Source organism: Gymnodraco acuticeps, unplaced genomic scaffold (genome assembly GCF_902827175.1).
Source record: "Gymnodraco acuticeps unplaced genomic scaffold, fGymAcu1.1, whole genome shotgun sequence".
Classification (NCBI taxonomy): domain Eukaryota; kingdom Metazoa; phylum Chordata; class Actinopteri; order Perciformes; family Bathydraconidae; genus Gymnodraco; species Gymnodraco acuticeps.
The window spans coordinates 399,556-421,930 of record NW_022990003.1 but is presented as its reverse complement, the minus strand read 5'-3'; the positions used below and the strand labels follow the sequence as shown (position 1 = coordinate 421,930).

Sequence of the window (22,375 nt, the reverse complement as noted above, 5' to 3'; positions counted from 1 at the left end):
CTTAAAACTACATTTTCCTACAGGGCATTTAGTAAAACACAAAGGGGCCATTTTCTGTCTAAGAACAAGCCGTTTCCACAGTGCTGCCAAAAGGCAAATCTGGACAAAGGTATCAGTGATTCAAGAGTATACTAATGTATAAGATGAGGCTTAGTTTAAATGTCACATGCACACTTATCCAGGCAAACATTCAACAAGCTATGCACAGAATTTCCATACCATTGTAATTCAGTCAGTACGCCTTTTAATTTGCCATTATTACATTTCAATAAGAAGTTTTCGAGCTAGGTGTTTAGAAAGTAAACAAAATAGGCAAACTTTAAATGCAAAACAACAGTTTTATTTGCGATACACAGGATTTCTTCTTCTGCTGTGCTCATTGCCTGCCAGGCACATCAACACTTGGGGGCAGGCTGGCACCAGAATACCATGAATGTGCATCATGAGGTGGGTAAGAGGAGATTATAACTGAGCCCACCTGGACTCAGGTAGGCCGCGCGATTGTCCAGAGTTCACTTGTGTTCAGCCGTTTTAATTTAAAACATAAACAGAGGCCTACCCCAAGCTGAAAAAGGCATGTTCTCACAGCAAGCAATGAGGACCAAGCAGAAAAGTACCAGCACAACACATCCGCATACAATCAAAATGGAATTTTCTTTACGGAAGCAGAAACATTTGGGAGTGAACAATAGCATTCATCTTGGTTTTAAGATCAACTGTTTGGCATCTATTCCTGAACAGAATGTGTGCTCTGACAGCAGGTGTTTAATGTTGGACACATCACATATTGAGAATGAAGATGAAACCGTTCTGAACTCAAATAAGGCTACGATTATACAAGCATGAGTTGTAGTTCAACACGTATTATTTTGTAAAGCCAAAAAAATGTTTTATGTTGTCATCCAAATATAACAATAATAATAAGGCAACCCATTAGAAGTTGGCACTAGTGGAACTCCCTGAAACATTTTTAATTGGCGTGGTCTGGTCAACCACTCCTGATCGAACTCCGACACTTTCAGGATTAAAACAAAACCCCGATATTTGGGCGAATGTCTGCTTTAAATGTTTACGCAAAGATTTTGGTTACATCAAATAATATTGAATCTACGTCTTTAAAGCTGAACATTGTACGAACTTTCAATGTCTTAACCATTCTTGAGATGCTAAATTGTTTCCCAAATGAAAACCATGCCATGAACACACTACATTTAGAAAACACAGAAAAGAGTAACCGCACTAATGAGATTGAACAGTGTCACTGTGGGGGTGATTATGTCTTGGCTAGACTGTTGATTGAATGGTTGCCAGTTTCATTTAGGAAGAATATGAAGAATTGGACCAAAAGCTGGAAGGCAACAAAACAACTGAAAGTGCAACAAGTTGAGGACATGATATCTGGAGAGAGGATTGCTCTGGTTGGATGTACAGGTGAAGTAACCGTGGGGAGAGGGGTGATGGAATGAGAGAGATTAACAGAGGAACAGAAAAGAAGTGTATGGACAGTGAGAGGGAGGAGGGTGTGTTCAGCTCATCAGTAGAATACCACACTAGACTTTCCTCCAGGGGGGTTGAGGACCCGGTTGTGAGAGCGAGGCTTCGGTCCCAGGTGGGGCTCGTGGTTCTTCTCATTAACAGACTCTTTCGATTCTTTAGCAGGTAAGGAAGGGGAAGAGGAGGAGGAGGAGGAAGTTGGGGGCTGGGGTTCAGGTGGCGGGGGGGGCAGAGACAGGAGCAGGCTCTTCCTTCACTGGCACCGGAGCGGGGGGGGCCGCTGCCTCCTTCACCTCAGGTGGGCTGACCTTGGCTTCTGGGACTAGCAGAGGGAAAATAACGTGTCTTAGAGAAATGCCAGAACAGAATAATATCCTGAGTATAAGCGGCTATTTCCTCCTGGAATACATAACAGGAAGCACATCTTTCCAGAGTCTCGCTGGAATCAGTTGGTATTGATTCTAAAGTATAACCAGTGGGTGATAACTTTAGAATAAACATTACATTAACCAAAGAATAAGACATGGCTATGTGATGTAGTTTCTCTGATATGCATAAGAAGATCATTTCAGCAAGGGTGCCTTCAAACCTACAACGAATAGGATGACTCCATGTAAGAAAACAATAATAAAAACAGACACATTTCCTTTATGTAACTCACCTGGAGATGATTCAGGTTCAGGTACCACACTTAGATTGTCCTGAAAAATAAAAAATAAATATTTTTTTTTTCAATTAAATAAATTGAGTAAAGCTAAAGCTGGGCCTCAAATTCTATATAGCTGTGCTACTTCCATGAGTCCTCCCTAAGCCTCCTTTACAAGATAACCCATGCACAATAAGGTGGACTCTTTTCCAGGGCATGATAAAACACCTCAGCATGTGTTTCCAGAGATTAGCGCCAACAGCTGTATGGAAACAGCATCAACATATCAACAGGAAACGGGTAAATTAGGTGACATCTAGAAGAAGCTGCTTGGAATTTATTTTTGTCAATGCTGAGATTGTCGCAGTAGACTCTGCAGTCTAAGCTCACAAAACACTGGCTGCACAGACACTATGGGCCAGTGGAGAAGACTTGTACACTTATGTGTGACACCAACAAAGAATACATTTTTAGTTGGGGTGAAATATCTGGTAAACTAGTCTGCAACTTAAAAGGAATACAGTAGAAAAAACAAGTAATAGTGGCATTTCAAATGGAGGAGAATGGCCTACCTTTGGTTTGTTAGGGTGGCCTCGGTTCTGGCCAGATGGACTCTCTGCAGCACCGAATATGTTGCTGCTCTGTCCACCAGGAGGATGCTTCTGTTGCCGAGCCGGAGGGTCGGGGTCACCAAATATTCCGCTGCTCTTCCCACCTACATTAAATATGACCAAGATAAGTGTCAAGTTCTGCAGCAGTGACAGCATGACACACTCCACACTGCATTTGGTGTAGTGCCTGGCAGAATGTACTCTATGATAAACAGCACAGGACTTATACATATTTTTGCCATCTGAATTTAGCTTTTTCAAAACCAGTCACCTTCAGTATCAATCAATGTATGCATGAGAACAAATTATAGTGTCTTATAATGTACAGAGGCAGTAATTCACTGACCATTTAAGGGATGCTTAGGCCAGCCACACTTAAAATAAGCAGATAAGGCAGTCACTGTGACTCAGCAGTCTGGAAACCATTTCTAACAAGAGACTGGACTGAAAACATACTTTCGTTTACCAGATACTCCAGAAAATCTGGAGGTGGATTACTTCCAGGCACAGAGAACAGTGAGAGTGTTTATACTGGAATTATCACATCATAGTAACAGCTTTCACACCCTGGACACATTGATGGATGTTATGACTGGCCCTCCTCTGCAGATATATTAGCCCCGACAGGCTGGTCTTACCTGGAGGATAGGAGCGTCTAGATACACCCTGGGACTCCTCTGGGGGGGCAAACACTTTAGAGGCCGTCTTATTAGGTCTCCTCGGAGATGGGGTGTCTTCTTCATAGCCACCGAAGAGGTTACTGGAGCCGCCACCAGGAGGCTGCAACACCCTGCAGGATATTACAGATTATACTGTCACTTATAACGATCCTATCCCTTATTTGTACATCACAGATTCATTTATATCAATTACCCTGCAAAAGCATGACCTGGCCAAAGACAAATAGAAGAGATGGAATAGTTGTGACTCAGTAAGTTAATCTTACTAAATAATAACAGATATTTGTCAGATGATGTTGCACTTTCCAACATTTCATAGCGGTTCATGTTTACCGATTACTGTTAAAAAAATTTGGGCATTTTTGCAATCTGACACAAAGAGGACCAGTAGAAAACAGTAAGTAACTCGGCTATAATATGTTACAGTACATAGGACAGCTTGGGCCCACGCAGTCAAATGACAGGTTATATACCGGGAGTGGCGCCATACGTCTGAAACTCTAGTGTGTAGAAATTGATGCTCTACTTTCCCCGTTATTAAAAGCCAAAACATTAGTGAACTGGACTGTTAAGCTGAGGCGAAACAAGAACTGACGCATTCAAGTAAGTAAGAGGAAACGGAGTCTCCTCTGGAACAATGTGGCCACACAACGCCGTTGTTGGCGAGTACAAAGAAGATCAGTCTGAAGAGGCTTTACACTTCCGCAGGCGCAGCAGGCAGGCAACGCCTGGCCGGTTAGCTTAGAAGCTAACGCTTGACTGTGTGCTAACGCAAGCTAACTCAAACCAAGCTAACTCTTAATGAGCACCAACACACATGTTTGTCTTACATAAATATCACATGCCTGACGTCAAGAACAATTGAATAAGCCGAAAATGTGATTTTCCCAGACCTACACCGTTAACCTACATTCGGATGTTAGCTGACCTAGCCTAAGCTCCAAATAAAACATTGTCGGCCAGTTACACGACTATTATATTCACCTTGAACTGTTTTTTGCAGACAACCCTTGAAACATGTTGGTCGAAGTCATAGTGGTCTTGTTTTGAGCCTTCTAGTTTCCAAATACTTCTTCGTCAGTTTGCCAACTGGACGACTTCTCCCTGTCTGCGAGTCCCCAACCAAATTCCGGAGTGAAGCATTTCAGTCGGCCCAGCTGTGACGTGGAGGAATATGATTGGTCAGCTGCCAATTTGCTGAGTGCTGTGGTGCGCTCGTTTCATGTCCCCTGGTACCCCGCCAGCGCAAAGGTGGGCTTTTGAGTAGTGTTTTGAAACTAAAATGTTCTTGGCAACCACATTACTGAAGCGGTTGAATTATGATTAGTAATATTTCATTCATAGTAAAAAAATGAATGGCAAATCCCGACCTGCTTGTCGGTAACAGAGCGATTAAACAGGCACAACCGTGTAAACACTCCATATAGCACGCTTGTTTTGTGACATTAGGGCGCCTGATCTGAACAATGGCAGCGTGGGATGATTCTGACTAATTTGACAAAATGAAAGTGCATATATCATTGAATTAATGTGATGTGTGTGACGTAAGATAGTGCTTTGTAGTTATAACCATATTAAGATGGCTTTACCGGGTGACTTTCGGTGTACGCCAGGGTTAATTGCAAGTGCATCATCTGAGTTTCGCCTATGGATTTGATCCTTAAAATGTCAATCACTTTCTGGGTGGAACATTTTTTCACTGTGCTGAATATTTACTCTGCGGGGATCTAATCTCGTTTAAATTACGTTTTGCTTTTGAAAAGGGATTCGATCATTAAATTGTCAAAATGCCTTTAGATTTAAAAACACATTCTTGAGACATGACAGGAAGAGAGTGACGATTGGTCCATTGCGGAGTTTCTCTCAGTCACAATTGGCTGAGCAGTCTGTCAATCAAATCCTAACCGTCGTCCTCGTGTGTCTCTGACCAATCACAGCATTTGTTTTTGAGTTGTAGTGGGTGTGTCTAAACGCGTGTGCAGTCGAACCGCAGGAACTGTCATCGGCAACAAGCTGGACCAGCTGGACGGCTGCCGTTAGCTAGCAATGCTTGCCTTTTTCTTGACTAATAACACAATCGACAGGCTTCAACTTCAGGTAATTCCTTAACCTTTATAAGTGTTATATTTTTAACAAACTGTTCAAGCTCCTACGCATTATATTACAAGCATGTTTTGCAGCGTTAGGTCTTGTTGGGCTGCCACAGCGTTAGCGTTAGCTATCCAACAACAGCAGCCATGCTAGGTACCACGTTATGAATGGAGGAAACTCTTGTATGCATGTTATATAGCTTATAACGCCGATGTAAACGGAAACTGTTTGTATAGAAACGTGTCATTTGTTAACTTTTTTTCACTGTGCACTCGTGTAGTTGTCGACCTTTTAGAATAACACCAGAGCAGAGGACTGTAAACACCAGGCTGATGAATCTAACTTTGAAGATGCAATATGTAATGAAACTGTTAAATAAGTACAATGCTGTAAGATTTGGGATCAACCTGAACCTATGTTGAAACCATACTTTGAGATGAAGTATAAACTAAAACAGTTGCATTCAATTGTAGTTGAGATTCCAATGAGCTCAAGTAAAAACGAACTTAGTAGTTCAGGACCTTCTCTGCTGTCAGATCTGTTATATCTTGTGGGTGATATAAATTGAGATTTTGCTTTTAGGTGACACAAAACAGGAATTTAAAAAGCTGTGTAGGAATGTAGGAAAGGGGATGCCCCCAGTCATTTTCATACAGAAACTTCTCATATCATCAATTCATATTTCTTTCTGCAGCTTTCTCTTGCTGCGACCCTCTGCCTTCACATACTCCCGACTATTCAGAAATGTATAGATTGATGGTCTCCATTCGAGCAAACCCACTATTACAAATCCTGTCATGTTCACACATTATAACAAAATAAGACAATGCAATACACTAGGTATTGATGTGCAACTGTCACAACAAGCCCGTCCTGCCTCGACATAGGATAAAGTACATGCATAAGGCGTTACTAACCTTAGCAAATATAGGGTTGACACAAAGCCTTACATTTTCAATATGTATATACAATTAAATTGTTTTGCAGACATGATTTCAGGCGATGGTGACGTAGTGTCAAGCAAAGTCCACTTGCGCACAGGTTAATACAGCTATCTATGCGTACCAATCTCTTCTATCACATGCTACAGTACATTCTTCTTCAATGTACGCTTTAAATGCATGTTTTTTGCCAGTGGTTTTCTAATTTGACTTCTTGTTGAAAAGAAAATTGAGAAATGTTGTTACTGATGGAAAACAGTTGAACTGCGCAGAGAGTTCAGTTCAGTCGAAGCAGGAGCAAGGAGAGGGCAGAAAGCGTAGAGATCGCTCTCGGTTTTATTATGCTAAATTTGATCAGCATTTTCCAATCTAACCGGTCGGACTCATGGTGAAGAGAAAGAAGACGTCGCCTACTAGCGAAGAGCACGACAATGGGTAAAATTCTGTCTAAAATAAACACTTTATTTAGAGGTCGAATGCATGGAGGGGTTTCGTTGTCGTTTCTGCAGGGCGCTAAACTGAAAAGCGCTCGCATTTGAATTTAGTTGAAATTCAACCTGAAATATTGTCCATTTGAGCCGAGAGACACTCGGTAAAACACCACAGGCAGTTACTAAACTGCTTTAATTGTTGAATATAATTTATAAGAAGACGTTTAATGCATATATTTGGTGTTGTTTTGTCGGGACTGGAGAGGGGATTTGAAACAAACAGCGGCGGCCATGTTGAGAGACAGTAAACGTCGTCTTTAGAAGTTAATTTTGCACACTGCTTTGCTCTTAATGTAACCATTTTTCACTGATTGTGTTCTGGCAGAATGACACTGGGCTCCAGGGAGGGGATCGGTGTCGATGGGAGGAGGAATCCGTCCAGAAAGCCCGAAGGTTGCGACGAGGAGGAGAGCGGAGAGCAGGCGAGCGAGGAGCGCAGTACAAAGGGAGACGACGGAGAGGAGATCCTTAATCCATCAGCCCCGGCTCTCAGCCCCGGTCCAGCTCCGGTGCTGCCCGCCTCTCCACCGAACCGAGCCGGGCTTGGCTGTACCCAGCAGTCCCAGACCTCAGCGGATCCCACCCCTCCTTGTCACGACCAGCATCATTTTCTCCGATCAAGCGTCCGACCTCCGAGCAAACGCATCCGGAAAGATTCAATCGGCTCCACCATCAATGGACACGGCGGGGCAAAATCCAAAGGTACTTAATTTGTCCAGCTCAGGGGGAAAAGTGTTTAAAGGTGGGATTAGCAGCGGGGGTCTGCCCTTTGCTGTCACTGTTTGTTTATTATGATCAGTGATGGCTAAAGTGATGTTTTTGTTGCTGTGTGTAAACTCCCTCAGCCACAGCCTGGGTTGAACTCTGGGTAGATTTGTTTAGGCTGCTTCTACCCGAGTTGCAATTCCATCCTGTGAAAATGAGGAACATGAAGGGTCACAACTTAAGTTTTGATTAAGATCTGACTACTCTCAGTTACAATTCTTTTCGAAACCTGACATTATGGCTTTAGAACCCAGGGCTTTTATGACTGTCATTATCAAGTGAGTGAAGAACAAACAAACAAATACTTCAGTCTTTCTGCAGGGGAATTAAAGCAGGGCAGGAGAGAAGCATTATTATAGAGTATTGTTATATATAGACAGTTGCTCAAACTTTTATTTTATTTTAAGAAAAATGAGAAAAGAGCAGTATCAATGTATTGCACTTAACATTTTTTTAACAATGCCTGAGTGGAGCATTGTCATGTTAGCAAATCTTTGACGCTGAATTAAAAATTGAAAATAACATTACTTGAGGCACTCAGGCTTAACTGCCTCTTAAACACACCAAAGGATTTGGCTGGTTGATTAGTGATCACAAATCATGAGAAACACTTACACACAGTTTATCAGTGGGGTGTGGCATGTCCCTTATGTTACAGACTTACAGCTGATACAGGATGTTGAAAATCTGACAATTGAAAACCTGTTTTTTTTAGTGCAACCACACCAAATAAAAACCAGCTTCTTCGTTACTAGAAGATTTCGTTTTTGTTTCCCAGACTTGAGAGGAATTATTACAGCCTTGTTCCAGTGTGTATTGTTATGTTGCTCTGTATTGACAGCACGCAGTATTTCTTTCTTAAATATGGCAAAATTAATTGAACTCGTATCAGAGAACATTTGAGTCGGTGTGGCCTGACAGATGGATTTCCTTTTTTGTTGTTGTTGTTGGAAAGAGAAGCACACTGTGATGGTTTCATCAAATGTATATTTAGAGTGATGACCAGTTTACTAAGAAAGCCCTACTTATTTTTGACATGATGCTATATTGGTGTAAATCTATTTTAAGAGAGACACTTTTAGGATAGTGTATATGACCCTGACACCGATTTGTACACCCCATTTTGGGATGTATGTCTCAAAATAGTCCAGTGCTGCAAAGCAACTGACTTTGTGTTAGGGCTGCACGATATATCGTGTCATGACGATAATCGCGTTATGCGCATGCGCGATATTGACATCGTGCGATTTTTTTAATTTAATTTTTTTTTTAAATATTATTTTTTTTAGGACGTGCAAGATTAAGTAGGCAAGTGAACTGAAACACGTCATGTTACAATTATTTTGCTGCTTGCTACAAAAGGAAAACTTATGCGGCTATCATGTCAGGGGTACTTGAGTGAGGCTCTGCATGCACAGCAAACCACTAATCACAATCATTCTTGATCAGATCACAGCAGGATAACCGAGCTAGCTCAGCTTGTTGCTCTGATAACTTAAGATCCAGAAGCTTGTGACTAAAATCCTTCATCCGGTTAAATATTGTAAAAAAACAAAACAATTGTATAGCATTAAAGTTCAAGAAAGGATGGTTTGCGGACAAAAAAACTGTCTTTTCTTCAATTCCTGTATTTTTCAGGGGATGAAAATATCACAATGTCAGTTTTTTCCAATATCGTGCAGCCCTACTTTGTGTTAATGCCTCTGGCGTTGTGCTGTGAGCTGGGGTTAACTCTGGGGCCGTCAGGAGTTGGTTTTGGACCTGTGTCCTGTGGACCTGGCTGTAGGGACTGATTGTTTTTCCTGCCTCCTTGCCAGAGCTGAACGCCAGAAGGGGGGGTTCTTTGTGTGAATCTGTTTTAACATCTCCCAGACCACAAAATAGTTAGCATTTTTCTTTCCTTGCCATGCAAAAAATGTCACGAAATTGACGGAATTCTTACATCTTTTATTGTGATATAGAAGTTGTGTTTTTTTTTTTTCTCTGAATGCTTCACGACTGATTTATGTGTTGGCTCCTGTCTCTGCGTAACACAGGGGCGGAGAACGGCTCTTCCTCCCAGGGGGCAGTGGGACAGTCGGGGCATGTGGCCGGCTCCACAGGGGGAGTGTCGAAAGCCTCCAAGGGCCAAGGGTCTGCTGAGAAGGAGGAGCAGGCTGGCAACCAGAAGAGGGCCAGGCGGCAGTGGGAGTCCTGGAGCACAGAGGACAAAAACAGCTTTTTTGAGGGACTCTACGAGGTAAAAGGCTGAACCAAAACATTGTCACAGAACAAAAATGGGTACTAACTTAAAGTGCAGAGAGATTACTGACCTCTTAACTACTCTTCTCTCCAGCATGGGAAGGATTTTGAGGCTATCCAGAACAACATCGCAATGAAATACAAGAAAAGAGGCAAGCCAGCCAACATGGTGAAGAACAAGGAGCAGGTTCGACACTTTTACTACCGGACCTGGCACAAGATCTCCAAACACATCGACTTTGCAACTGGTGAGCAGCTCTTTATCTGTTTCACTCAAAAGAAAAGTGGGACCTGTGAAAGTTGAAGGGTAGAACATATTTTTTAGAGTTGTCGCTCCACATATAACCTTTTTTAACGATATTAAGATAAGATGTGCCTTTATTAATCCCCGTGGGGAAATTCAGTAGTTTAACAGCAACAGGGTAAGATGGAAAAACAGGACAGCATAGATTCACACAGATGAATACAATTAAGGATTAAATCAAAGATACAAATAAAAAATTGTAAATAACACACAATTGATATCAACTTGTCTTTATTAATATGATATTTCAGTTAGAAAAGTTAACATGGTAATGTGTGTGTGTCCATGGGCTTTAGATTATATTAGTCACTCCGTGTGTCATGACGGGAAGACTTATTTATAGTCATATATTTAAAGTGGACCTACCAAACAGATCACCCATTGTAGCCGTACTGCTCAAACCCCTCTTTTGAAGCCCTGTTAGAGAAACGCAGATTTTGGGTCCTTAGCTTGAAATAAATAAATAAGAGGAGGCGGAGCTAATGCCTGATCAGAATTCTACCGGAGTTAAAGTTAAATTCGGTTGTGATAAAACGCCATCCTGTTTAAAGCACGTCAAGGATTATTTCTGAAACAGTATGGAGCTCAAATGCTTTTTCTCTTGCGGGTTTATCACAAGGTGAGTTCCTTTTTTATTTCCTGCTTTTTAAACACATGTGCTCTCCAGTACAGGTTAGCTCTGAGTGTTAGCGAGGCTTGCTAATGTAAACAAAGACGTCCAAAACACGTCAAGCATTGTTTCTGATAGCAACTTTCTGTGGGTCCGCCGACGAATTGACGTCAGTTCGGATGGAATCTGTATCCGCTTGTTGTACATACCGTTTTTAAAAGATTTGGGTACGGAGGAAAAGAGAGAGGGTTTTATTTTCTGACGCTGCGTGAGTTCCCCGACGCACCGGGGACACATATGCATGTATAAAAGACATCACAAAGTGCATTTTGCATAATAGGTCCCCTTTAATATATTCCAGGTAAAAAAAAAAGCTTTTTATTTAGTTGTTTCACAATTCCCACGTTGATATTTTGTTAGACACGGAGACTGTCCAAAAAGATACTTGAAAAAAACATTCTCAGATAAACTGGAGCCCCTGTTGTGTTAACTTCCTTCTTTCCTTCTCAGCGTACTCCAGAGTGCTGAAGAAATCCTCCCAAGAACTGTACGGCCTCATCTGCTACGCCGAGCTCCGCAAAAAAGTTGGAGGGTGTAAGTGAATGCTTTACTAACATGAATCCAAAGTTGTGCACCTGTGTTTGTCAGCTGTTACAGTAGATTGGTACATCAGGGATGTGATTAAGCGCTGCACCCTCCCGGTCACGGGGGACAGCTGCTCCTGTGAGACCGTGTTGTAAACAGCTCTGTGTTTTGTCTTTGACAGTGATGGACGATAAGAACGTGGCAAAGCTGAACGAATTAATCCAGCAAGGGTAAGTGGGTAGTAAAATTAGAACATGCATTTCCACACACTCATTTTTTTAATGTTAAAAAACAACGGCTGTGTTTTCATGCACATATCCGGGACTGTCACGTATGTAGTTTTTCATTCAAAGTACTATATCACATCTGCAAAGACAAGTTCTCACCCTCAGTATCAGGTCACAGTGTCATGTGTCAAATACAAGTCATTTGCATTAGCAGCAGGAACACTTGTAATATCAGACTACTATTATCGCTGACTCATACATAAAAGACAATTTATTTTTTTACACATTGTTTGATATTGTATAATGTACCTGCTGTGCTGTACTAATGTTATTAAAGGTCATTTAGCTTATTCTGTAGTGCATGTGATCCATAAAAGCTATCCTCACTCACTGCTGTCCTCTCTCTTCCATCAGGGCCACCACGGTGCGCTCCAAAGGGAGGAACTTACGAATCAAAGCGCCGATGTGCCGAGCCCTGAAGAAACTCTGTGACCCAGACGGTGAGCATGTGACACCCACCACACTCTATACATACTAAGTAAACAAACATCAGTGCGGAATAAAATAAAAACCATGGTGATGGTGAGACATAGGGTTTGTGGGGGCGGGCTTTTTAGCAATAACAAATGCAAAGCATGGGTTACTGGCGTTTCCATGGTAACTCTGTGGCAGCAAAGTGAGGAGGAGAGGCAGGATGGAGATGATGGAGCTCACTGGTCCAACTGACTGGCATGCGCCCCTCACCAAACGTACAGAAAACATATGCTTTAACCAAGGAGGAAATATTAAAACCCCAACACTTGCATCTGCCATGTTTCCCCTTTTTATTCATGTTTACCTTCGGTGCTGTATCACTGTTTTGCATAAAATCTTGGCATGGGGTCTCGTCCTGTTGTGTTCTGTTTCTTCTTCTCTTTCCTCTTCTGTTCCTCTGAGTTTGGCTACTGTATTGTAGTTGCATGCTAGCATGAAAGTTTACAAGATAATTCAACCCTTTTTATCAAATTATATAAATTGCACTCTCAGCTCTGTATTGTACTGTTCGAGTCGTGCTTTAGGCTCGGTATTTCTTGAATAACGTTAAGTTCCTTATACGATCTCTCTACCTAGGCAGCAGCCCTTGTCTGCAGTAAATACCATAATGGCTTTGCTTCCTTGTGAGTGTTCCTCATTGACACTGTGTCTTTGTGTCCCTGCAGGAGTTAGCGATGAGGAGGACCAGAAGCCGGTGCGTCTCCCCCTGAAGGTGGCAGTGGAGCTCCAGCCGCGCAGTAACCACTCCTGGGCTCGCGTTCAGACCCTCGCCCACAACCCCCGCCTCAGGTCAGCCATGTTGTTAACTAATGTCTGAGAGAAGTTATTATCTACAAACACAATCACAATTTCCTTAATAATTATTAGGGATGCTCCGATCGCCAATTTTGGGGCCGATCCGATCGAGTGGGCGGGGCCTATGGGGATCTTCCATTTAAAGTGATGTTTAAAACTCAGTTAATGAGGCGCTTCCACAAACAACAACCAACATAATAATTATTACATTCAAATGAAGTACATTATTCAAGTTTACATTAACTTGGGATAATAACACGGGAGAAATTAGCGGAAGCGCTCTCTTTTCCTCTCTCCCCCCCTCTCTCTCTCCTGACAGCCTGTCAGTGTCGTCTCATGCAGCTCACTGATCCAGTAATGAGTGACCCAACAGTGAAGAATACATATATTTATAACTAGTTTAGCTTGTTCCAGAGGTAGATAAAATAGCTAAGGGTGTTAGGTCTAACTCTTAGTGTGTGTTCTGCTCCGCTCACCGGTCTGTCACCGCTATTTTATTGTCATTTTCGGACACCTTAAAATACTGCCAGACCGGTGAAGCCATTTTGGCGAGCTTGTTTTGCCGCACAGAAAAGTGTCATGTATTTTACGTCATGTGATCGGCTCTCGCGATCGGCATTTTTAAAGAGCACCGATCGATCGGCAGAGAGTGAGTATCGGCCGATATCGATCGGAGCATCCCTAATAATTATCTTACAAGCAGAACGTTAAATGTAAATATTTTGTACAGCAAGAAGATCCTTTCAGGAACGTTTAGTCAACTTTTCTTTGTTATTGTCAAGGTATAACAATGTGTCAAGCAGAAACAGTTTTCGAAACTCTCCTCGACACTGAGTGTCTTCAGAGTGCTCTGACACTTGAGTGAAATAGATTTTAATGTAAGAAAATACATTTTCACAATCATTTGCCATTGTTCAGTTATACAACACCTTTAAGGCAGATGAATGCCAGTTTTTAGATGTTGGCATTGCATGGATCACGCAACGAGCACCACATGACTACACGAGATTGACCAAAACAACAATTTAAAACTTTATATAAGTATGCTTTGGAAAATGGTCCAAATAATTCCTAATAATAAATGTATAGTGTATTTTTTTATTGTCCAGATGAATGGTCATATGAATGATATCGATGAGAATAAATGTGGTCTGGGACATAAAAGGTCTTAATATATTATGAGCATTACAACTCCATTACTCAGCAGTGATATCCAGCACCACAGCAGTTTGTAAACTAACAATTATCTATTTTGTATTTTCTCAAACGCAGGATGGTGGTGGAGCTCCACAGGAAAGTCTCCAGCCTCATAGAGTATCTGAAACAGAAGTGGACGTATCACGACCAGCGGATCGTATCCTTTCAAAACCTCAGTTTGTTTGCAACCTCGTACAGAAGTATCGATTGCATATGTGTTTTTAAAAAAAGATAGTTTTGTCCATCAGTGATGTCTGAGTCCTTGACCCCGACGCTTCAGCTCAAGAGTCTGATGGAGAGGGAGGCTCTCGAGGGCGGCCAGTCCGGCACAGCCTCTCCCGGTAAATCCCAGCCGGAAGAGCTCTTCCTCTACCCCGCTGAGAGCAGCACTCTGACCACGCTGCCCGGTGTGGCTCGTGTGGTCCACTCCAAGGCCTCCTGCACTGTACACTGGCTGGAAAGTGGCAAGACCCGGCCGAACGCCAAGGAGCTGCCGGCTGCTCAGATTCTGGGTATTCACACGGCCCAACCGCTTCGGACTGGTGCTAAATCTGGGCGGGGAAGCGGTGTCGCTGCTGGATCGGGTGATGGTCGACGAACTGAGCCTCTTAACCCAGAGCCTTCACAAGACTGTTCTCCAAAGGTAGAGGAGAAGACTATGACCGCCTCCTTGCAGCAGACTGTGGCTCAAAGGGAAGAGGGGATGTGGGAAGGGGGACACTCTACTGGTGTGGAGGCTGGTAGTGGTTTAGCAGGGACTAAAAGCATGGACAAGTTGTGTAGCGGTACAGAAGGTTCATTGGGTCAGTGCGAAGAAGAGCCGATGACCTGCACGTCTTCCCCAGAAGCTAACCAGACGCCCCCGGGAAAGAATCCGTGCTCGGAAGAGGGAATGTTGCAGGGATCCAAGGAGAGAGCTGTGGAGCAGATCAGAGGCGAGGGCTGGAGCGCCCGCGACGCAGAGAACGTGACTCTGGCCGAGCTCTACCTGATGTTCGGGAAGCCTGGCAAGCTGCAGCTGGAGTACGAGTGGCAGCCCATCGGCGCTCCTTTCAGCAACCAGGAAAACGGACAAGCTTCGGGTCAGCTGAAGCCCAACAGGACGCAGCGGGTCCTGCGCTGCCTGCTCAAACTGGTCGCAACTGAGGTCAATCCTAAACCATTGGTAGGGATTCACTGTTACTTCTTACAATACCTATGGTGGTTGCTAACACTTCTGAGTGTCTTAATTATCTTTGCAGACTTTTTAAATTAGGAGTTTTACAGTCAAACATGGACTTTGATTTAATGCATCACAGTGCCATGAAAGACAAATGCAACTTTAAATAATAATTGTTTTATATTGGTTTTTGAATTATTATTTTGGTATACACAAACTTGCATTGCCAATTAAATTAATCCACAAAAAGTCCTTTCAAGATAGATAAAGGGTAAACCCAATTAAATGTAAGACGTTACATATTCTGTAACGTTGTATTTACACAGTGTGAATTTTGTCATTGTAAAATTGTAAACTATGCTCTGTGCCGCCCTTAAACTTTACTGAACAAATAACATAACATTTGAAATGTACATGTTGAGCAGACAGTGTCAATAATGTCCTTTCTCCTCCAGGCTCCAGAGCTCTGCCCCACATCTCCTCTGAAGAACCATCAGGAGGAGCAGAACCAGGCCCAAACACCCCCAGGGAAGGGTCCCCTAGCAGGGGTACGCAGCCCCAGCTTCGGCCGCCAGCCGCCCTCTCTCCGAGGGGCCCGGCTGCACCTGCCAAACGCTGGAGTCTCAGGTACTCTTCACATAACTAAAGCTACGGCTACAGGCTCTCACTGTGCATTCAGTGTAGCTGATTACCCATAAAGACACAACACAGCAGCTTCATATAGACTATAGTGAAAGATGTATCATATCAGCTTTGTTTCTTCAACAATGTAAGTGCTGATACAACTGATGAGGTGACTTAACTGAAAATGTGTGTTTGTGCTGTTGTTGAAGTAATTATTATGAAGTATTATGGAGTTGCTCTAATGTTTCTTTTATAATATTACTCACTGGATGTTGTTCAGTGGCTTAATACACTACTATTCAACCCAGTCTCACGGCATTTCGTGTTATAGTCACGAAATTAATCTATTGATTTGTGTTCACCAACACGATTTCCCAATTTTTTTCTTGTCACACAGAACGATTTTAAAAGCTATTTAAATAATAACAAATTAGAAGGAAAAAGATATTTAAAAAAATACAGATTTCAGTATTCTGACACAGAACGATTTTAGAAGCAATGTATTTCTATTGGTAGTATGTTTCAGGCCTGCACCAAATAACACATTAGAAGGAACAAAAGCTTTAAAGAAATACAGATTTCAGTATTCTGAGGTTCTGAGCCCCATTTCTTTTCCTCGCAGACGGCAAAAAAACTCCAACATTATACAATTTAAAATAAAAGGGATAGGGCTCGGCTTAGGGTAAGATATTGAGTAAGAACATGTTTTTATGAACCACACAGCTTCCGGTCTTCCAAGACCCGACTGGACAAAAAGACGTGGTGCAGGCACGAAACATACTACCAATAGAAATACATTGCGTTCTGTGTGACACGAAAAAAATGCGGAAATCGTGTTGGTGAACACGAAACAATAGATTAAATTCATTTTCGTGACTATAACACGAAATGCCGTGAGACTGGGTTGTATTATTCTATATTTAACCTCCTCAAATGACACATTTTACCTTCTCCTCTTCTCAAGGTGGACGCAACCTCCCCCGCTCTCTGCTGGGGTCGACAGCAGGCAGCGAGGCAGAAAGCGGCGTGTTTGCAGTTCCCACCACGCTGCCCCCCAACAGCTCACGGCACAACAGAATGTTCTCCCCCAACAAGGAGGCCGAGCTCGCCCTCAAACAGCAGCTCGACTCTATCAGTGTAAGGAGAAAGTCAGCATTATTTTACACCAAAAAGACTACATCGTCCATGTCTCATGCACGGATGTTAAAATTCTTCGTGTTTTTGTTACAGATGCAGTCAGATATTTTCCTTTCAAGACAAAGAAAACCTCGAAACAGGCAACTTCGGAAACCACTTGTAGTTCAGGTAAGAGGGAAACGGGTGAATTTATAACGTTTAAAAAAAACAATGAAACTGGGTCAACTAGTTTTTTATCACAGTGATTATAGCATATGCCTAAAAACCACAACATCCCAGGTTTGATTCCAGCCTTGTACTTATGTTCCAAGTTATATCACTCACTTTTTTTTAATATATATATATTTTCATCTATCAGATAAAGTTGAAAAAGACATAAAAGTTTGATAAAATCGCAGTACACACAGCAAACCTTATGCCTTTTTAAAACAAAAATGCATTAGTGTGAATCTAGCCAAAGTTTTGCAGGCTTTTGAAATGAAGCCTAAGAGATCATGGCAAAACGTTTGAAATGTTTGTGTGAGAAATAACCTCAAAATATCCATGAACAGCAGGCGATGGTGGGGTTTGGATTGGGAATCTGCTCATTTATGGAATAAGGAAATGTTTGTACCAGTAAAATGTCCTATAATGCTTCTCTGTGCTGCGTTAAACTGTGCATGTAGTTCAGTTGCTTCTCTCTCTTCCACAGCGAACACTCCTACCCCGAACTACTGGAGACACTCCTCAGCACGTCTGCTCCTTCTCCATCCTCTCCAACTCCTCTGCCACAGGTACTCTTCACACATCACGACAATACAGTACAATTTCCTGTCAGCAAAAGTAAACAGTTCATTCAAAGTAGGACCTAAAACAGGCTTAATTATGTATACATGTTAATAATACACTTGGCTAGTGTTCTCTTTGTACTAACTAAATGTCATTTCTCTTTTTCAACAACAACCCTGCTAATCTCTTGTTCTCTCACTTCCTGTTTCTTCCCTCAGGAACTGGATCTTTCCGGCCAATCCACACTCGCCTGGCTCCTTCCTCCCGCCCCCTCCAGTCCAAAGCTTCCCCGTCAGCGTCCAGCTCAGCAGCCGCCAGCCAGCTCTCCAGTGCGTCCTGCTCTCATTTTACATATCTGTTTTTCTCTTGTTAGTGTTTCAACTAAATGCGTGATGTAATTAGAGTTATGTTATACTGTTGACATTTGAGCATTAGTTTACCTCCTCTTGTTATCCTTCATCCTCCAGTAAGAAAACAGTATTAGTCATAGATATGTTTTGTCTTATTACTCCTTTTAATTGTCTTTTTTATTTGACAAAATGGCTCATTTACTTCTCAGGAAGCCTACACAAACAAAAGATAACAAAAATAAAACCTCTTAAAGTGAATTTAAAATGTCTGGCCTTAAAAAATAAAAGTAACCCTCTAGATTACAAGACAGTCAGGATTGTAAAGTTTGGATAAACAAAGCGCTATCTCATAATCAAAGTTACGTTTGTTGTACACCACCAAAAATGATCTTTTTAAATGGTTTTCTTTCTTTGTCAAATCAAGCTTTTGTAAAAGTATTTACAGTTATTTAAATGTAAGACACTGATCCCTGAATTCTCTGGATTTGTATACAAAATAGAGATTCAGTTTCAAAGCATATAAACAATTCTTTACTCCCTCATGATCCCACAGAGCCAATATGGTTTTGAACAAATACTCTTTGAAAGATGTTCGCTTTTCCTGCTTTCCATTTTTATACTGCGCTGTTGCTAAGGTTGCATTTTTTGCAACCGTCATTACATGATCAGCTACTGTTAATACTCATCATGGATCTACTGATGTGACAGATCCCTGGTATAACTCTTAATTCTCTTTCAGGTGCCATTGACCTGGCAGCCAAGTCAGCAGGTATCATCCCCGGCAGTCCCTGCAGAGAGCCGGATTCTCTCACTGCTCATACCGCGCTGCTCAACTCCACACCTTCTGTTGATGCTGAACCTGGACCTCAACTCCTCCAGCACAATGTCCCAGAGGTCAGCAACACACACTAACACACACACTGATACAGCCTGGGAGTGTTCCTTCACTGTGTGTCTTCACATACCTTCCTCTTTGGTCTCATGTCTCCTCCTCACCTTCATATCTATGCTTTGTTGCACATATCTCAGTAGTTATTAAGGGATGGATATTTTAAAGTGCACCTATCATGCTATTTTTAGGCAATAGCATAGGTCTCAGATATATAAAAAACATGTCTATGAAGTGTTTTGCTCAAAATACCAAACAGATCACCCATTCTAGCCATGCCTCATATCCCTCTATTTCACTTCCTGTTTCAAAAGTGCTGATTTGGGGTATAAAGCTTTTTTTTTAAAAAAGAAGAAATTGATTAAAAGAAAAAGGAGGGGTCTGAGCTCATGCGGGACCCGGCAGCTACTGTCTAAACTAAATACTGCCGTGATGAAACGCCATATCATGGATTATCAAGGATTATTTCTGAAACAGTTTGGAGCTCAAAGGCTTTCTCTCTTGCCGGTTATACCACAAGGTGAGTTCCTTTTTACTTCCTGCTTCTTCACACACATGCTCTCCAGTACAGGTTAGCTCCGAGTGTTAGCGATACTAATGTAAACACCGACCATATCACGTCCAAAACAGTCGGGCATTGTTTCTGATAGCAACGTTTCTGATAGGGCCGTGTTTGTAAAGCCAGCCTACATTTTCGATATTACGTCATATCGGACGCAAATCTGGATCAGCTCCGTTGTAGCCCCGTTTTTAGAGATTTGGGTACGGAGGAAAAGAGAGAGGGTTTTATTTTCTGATGCTGCGTGAGTTCCCCGATGCACCGGGGACACATGTTTATGTATAAACGACATCAAAAAGTGCATTTTGCACGATAGGTCCCCTTTAAGTAATTTCCATCTTATATGTTGTTCCTTCTCAACAACTATCAGCAAGACAGATTTGAATGCTTTATGTTGAAAGAATACTGACATTCATATTGAGTACTCATGCCTATCTATAGTAGTTAATAGTGTAAATTATAAATGTATAGCACTAAAACTGACATGAGATGGATGCTGTTTAACAGAGCAATGCTGGTTTTCCAACTCAATATGAATTCAGATCACAGAAAGTGTAACCTACAAGGCTCTGGTGTTTGTGAAGCGGAGGAAGAAATACTACTTCAGTGCAGGGACTTGTGCAGACCTTATTTACAATGATAGGTGCAAGAAATAAGTATAAGTGAAAGAGACAACAGGGAAGAGTCATGTTATTGCATCCAAGCCTGGCCAGCTGGGTAGAAAACACAAGCACATGAAAACAGGCAGCTGAAAAACGAATCTTTTCAAGAAATAAAACCTTAGAAAATCGAATAAACTGTCTTTTCTTTTCACAGAATGGTCATCTCTCACCTTCCCCCAGAGTGAGCGGGGGTGCGGACTCTCTCCTCGCTCCCCCCAGCGTGGCCTCGCTGCTGGACATCTCTCTCCCCGGCCCCCCTGAAGAGACTCCTGGAGAATCTCACACACACATCAGCGACTCCCTCATCGAGCTCGCCATCAACTCGGCCCACTACGGTGCAGGTGTGTTTCCACATTACATTTGATTTGGCTCACACGGTTATCCAAAGCGACTTATAATAAGTGCATTTAACCATACAAACTCAAAACAAGCAATACTCCTGCAAGTCCATACGTCTGTAATGAGCCAAACCATTTTAAGTGCTACTGCATTGGCTCCAAATCAGCCAAACCATTCAAAGTGATTCGTACAGAAGTGAGAATTGTTTTTCCCGAGACGCTTGGTTTGTTTGACATTGTGCGTAATCTAATGGCTGTTTGCCTGTTCTGCTGCAGGCGAGGAGGCCGGCCTCTCTCCCGCTAAGCTGAGCAACAACGACGGCTCCAAACTGTTGTCGTCGTCCCCCTCCGTCAGCCCGTCCAGAGGCTGGATCCCATCGCCCAGCCACGACCCCCAGTGGTACCCCAGCGACTCGTCTGACTCCACGCTGGGATGCCTCCTCTGTGAGTCTCTCTCTCTCTCAAATGAAGACAAACATTAGCCTATGCTTTACAGATCTTCTTTGTTTCCTGTCCAAAGCGATGATACTACAGATTAAACTTTAAGCCTTGGACCGAAAAGCTGAACATTAAGAACCCTACAGAGTGCAACTGCCTTTGTGTTAATATAAATTTGACTAAACCGCTCTATAATAAGCATATTAACCTCTTAAAGTATATGAATTTTGGGGGCAAAAGCTTTGTAGTCTTGCCGTTTTAATGTGGTATGAAACTCAATCCTTTTTATAAATTCTTGAGTAGCAAAGGAACACAACGTATGAGATATAATAGAGCATGGAAATTGCCATTATTATAATCTTGAGTGTACCAGCATGTAGATGATAAACACCACTTCTATGTGGCCCATTATCTCCCCCTGAACATCGCCTGTTTATTAACCCGTAGAGAAAAAGGGGTTGGAATTGTAAGAGGTTTATTTGGGATACATTTTGTCTGGTATAAAAAAAGTCCAAGACTGAAAACACATGTTCTAACTGTGTGGCTGTTAAACAATAGATACTAGCTTTAATATTAATTTAATAAGAACACTTTGTGCCTTCCCACTTTCATTCTCTTATTAATGCACAATCACAGCGCCCTAGTGATAGACTTCCTCTTCCCCATAAAGCTGACTTTGTTTCCTGTGTCCCGGTCCTTCACTCTGTCTCTCCTCCTCGCAGCCAGCATGGTCTCTCCTGATAAGGGCAAGCGGACCACCCTCACCCCCTCCGGCCCCTCCAGCGGCACGGCTCTGCTCGGACCCAGCCTCCTGGACTGCAACTCCCACGATTCCTTTCAGTCCCGTGGCCTTCCAGATGTGGCAGAAGTGAGTTGAGCCCATTCTAATTAAAAGGAACAAAAAGGTCTAAACGCCGGTGGTGTCAGTGTTCTGACCGCGTGCAAGCAACATCTACTCCATAGTGATAGGATGAAGTAAAACATTTGTCTGCTTTCAATCACAAGCACAGAGAAGCTCGGATTACGACACAAAAGAAAAGAGTAACTTCTCTCTCTGCACAGATAGACTTTACTATACTTTATCTTTACACAGTAGTGGAATAAGGACGCTTACTCTACAGACAGACAGACAGACAGACAGACAGACAGACAGACAGACAGAGACGACGTCAAGTTACTCCGTATTTATCATCTGAATTTGCCGAAACAAGTTTAATATTCTGAAAGCCAAGACTTTGT

General features: G+C 42.4%; 2 protein-coding genes across 3 annotated transcripts in view; one reads left to right on the top strand and one right to left on the bottom strand.

The window, feature by feature from the left end:
* Positions 1-227: 227 nt before the first annotated feature.
* Positions 228-4,601, bottom strand: jpt2 (Jupiter microtubule associated homolog 2). The gene is given in 6 exon segments (XM_034212993.1): positions 228-1,718; positions 1,720-1,816; positions 2,156-2,195; positions 2,713-2,855; positions 3,390-3,541; positions 4,416-4,601. Coding segments are annotated over 6 exon segments (666 nt in total). The 5' UTR covers positions 4,466-4,601; the 3' UTR covers positions 228-1,534.
* An 813-nt stretch (positions 4,602-5,414) lies between these two features.
* Positions 5,415-22,375, top strand: part of cramp1 (cramped chromatin regulator homolog 1) — a 19,049-nt gene continuing 2,088 nt past the window's right edge. The window contains exons 1-19 of one of the 2 annotated variants that reach the window (XM_034212935.1): positions 5,415-5,528; positions 7,280-7,656; positions 9,756-9,958; positions 10,055-10,208; positions 11,385-11,468; positions 11,641-11,689; positions 12,101-12,186; positions 12,886-13,009; positions 14,288-14,369; positions 14,493-15,377; positions 15,827-15,998; positions 16,960-17,132; positions 17,226-17,300; positions 17,824-17,905; positions 18,119-18,229; positions 18,990-19,144; positions 20,515-20,701; positions 20,975-21,142; positions 21,859-22,004. In XM_034212935.1, coding sequence (XP_034068826.1) covers positions 7,281-7,656; positions 9,756-9,958; positions 10,055-10,208; positions 11,385-11,468; positions 11,641-11,689; positions 12,101-12,186; positions 12,886-13,009; positions 14,288-14,369; positions 14,493-15,377; positions 15,827-15,998; positions 16,960-17,132; positions 17,226-17,300; positions 17,824-17,905; positions 18,119-18,229; positions 18,990-19,144; positions 20,515-20,701; positions 20,975-21,142; positions 21,859-22,004 — 3,312 coding nt within the window. In that variant the 5' untranslated portion in view covers positions 5,415-5,528; position 7,280. Of the gene's footprint in view, positions 5,529-6,572; positions 6,899-7,279; positions 7,657-9,755; positions 9,959-10,054; positions 10,209-11,384; positions 11,469-11,640; positions 11,690-12,100; positions 12,187-12,885; positions 13,010-14,287; positions 14,370-14,492; positions 15,378-15,826; positions 15,999-16,959; positions 17,133-17,225; positions 17,301-17,823; positions 17,906-18,118; positions 18,230-18,989; positions 19,145-20,514; positions 20,702-20,974; positions 21,143-21,858; positions 22,005-22,375 lie in introns of those variants that run through there. The other variant, XM_034212934.1, reaches the window with a different exon arrangement.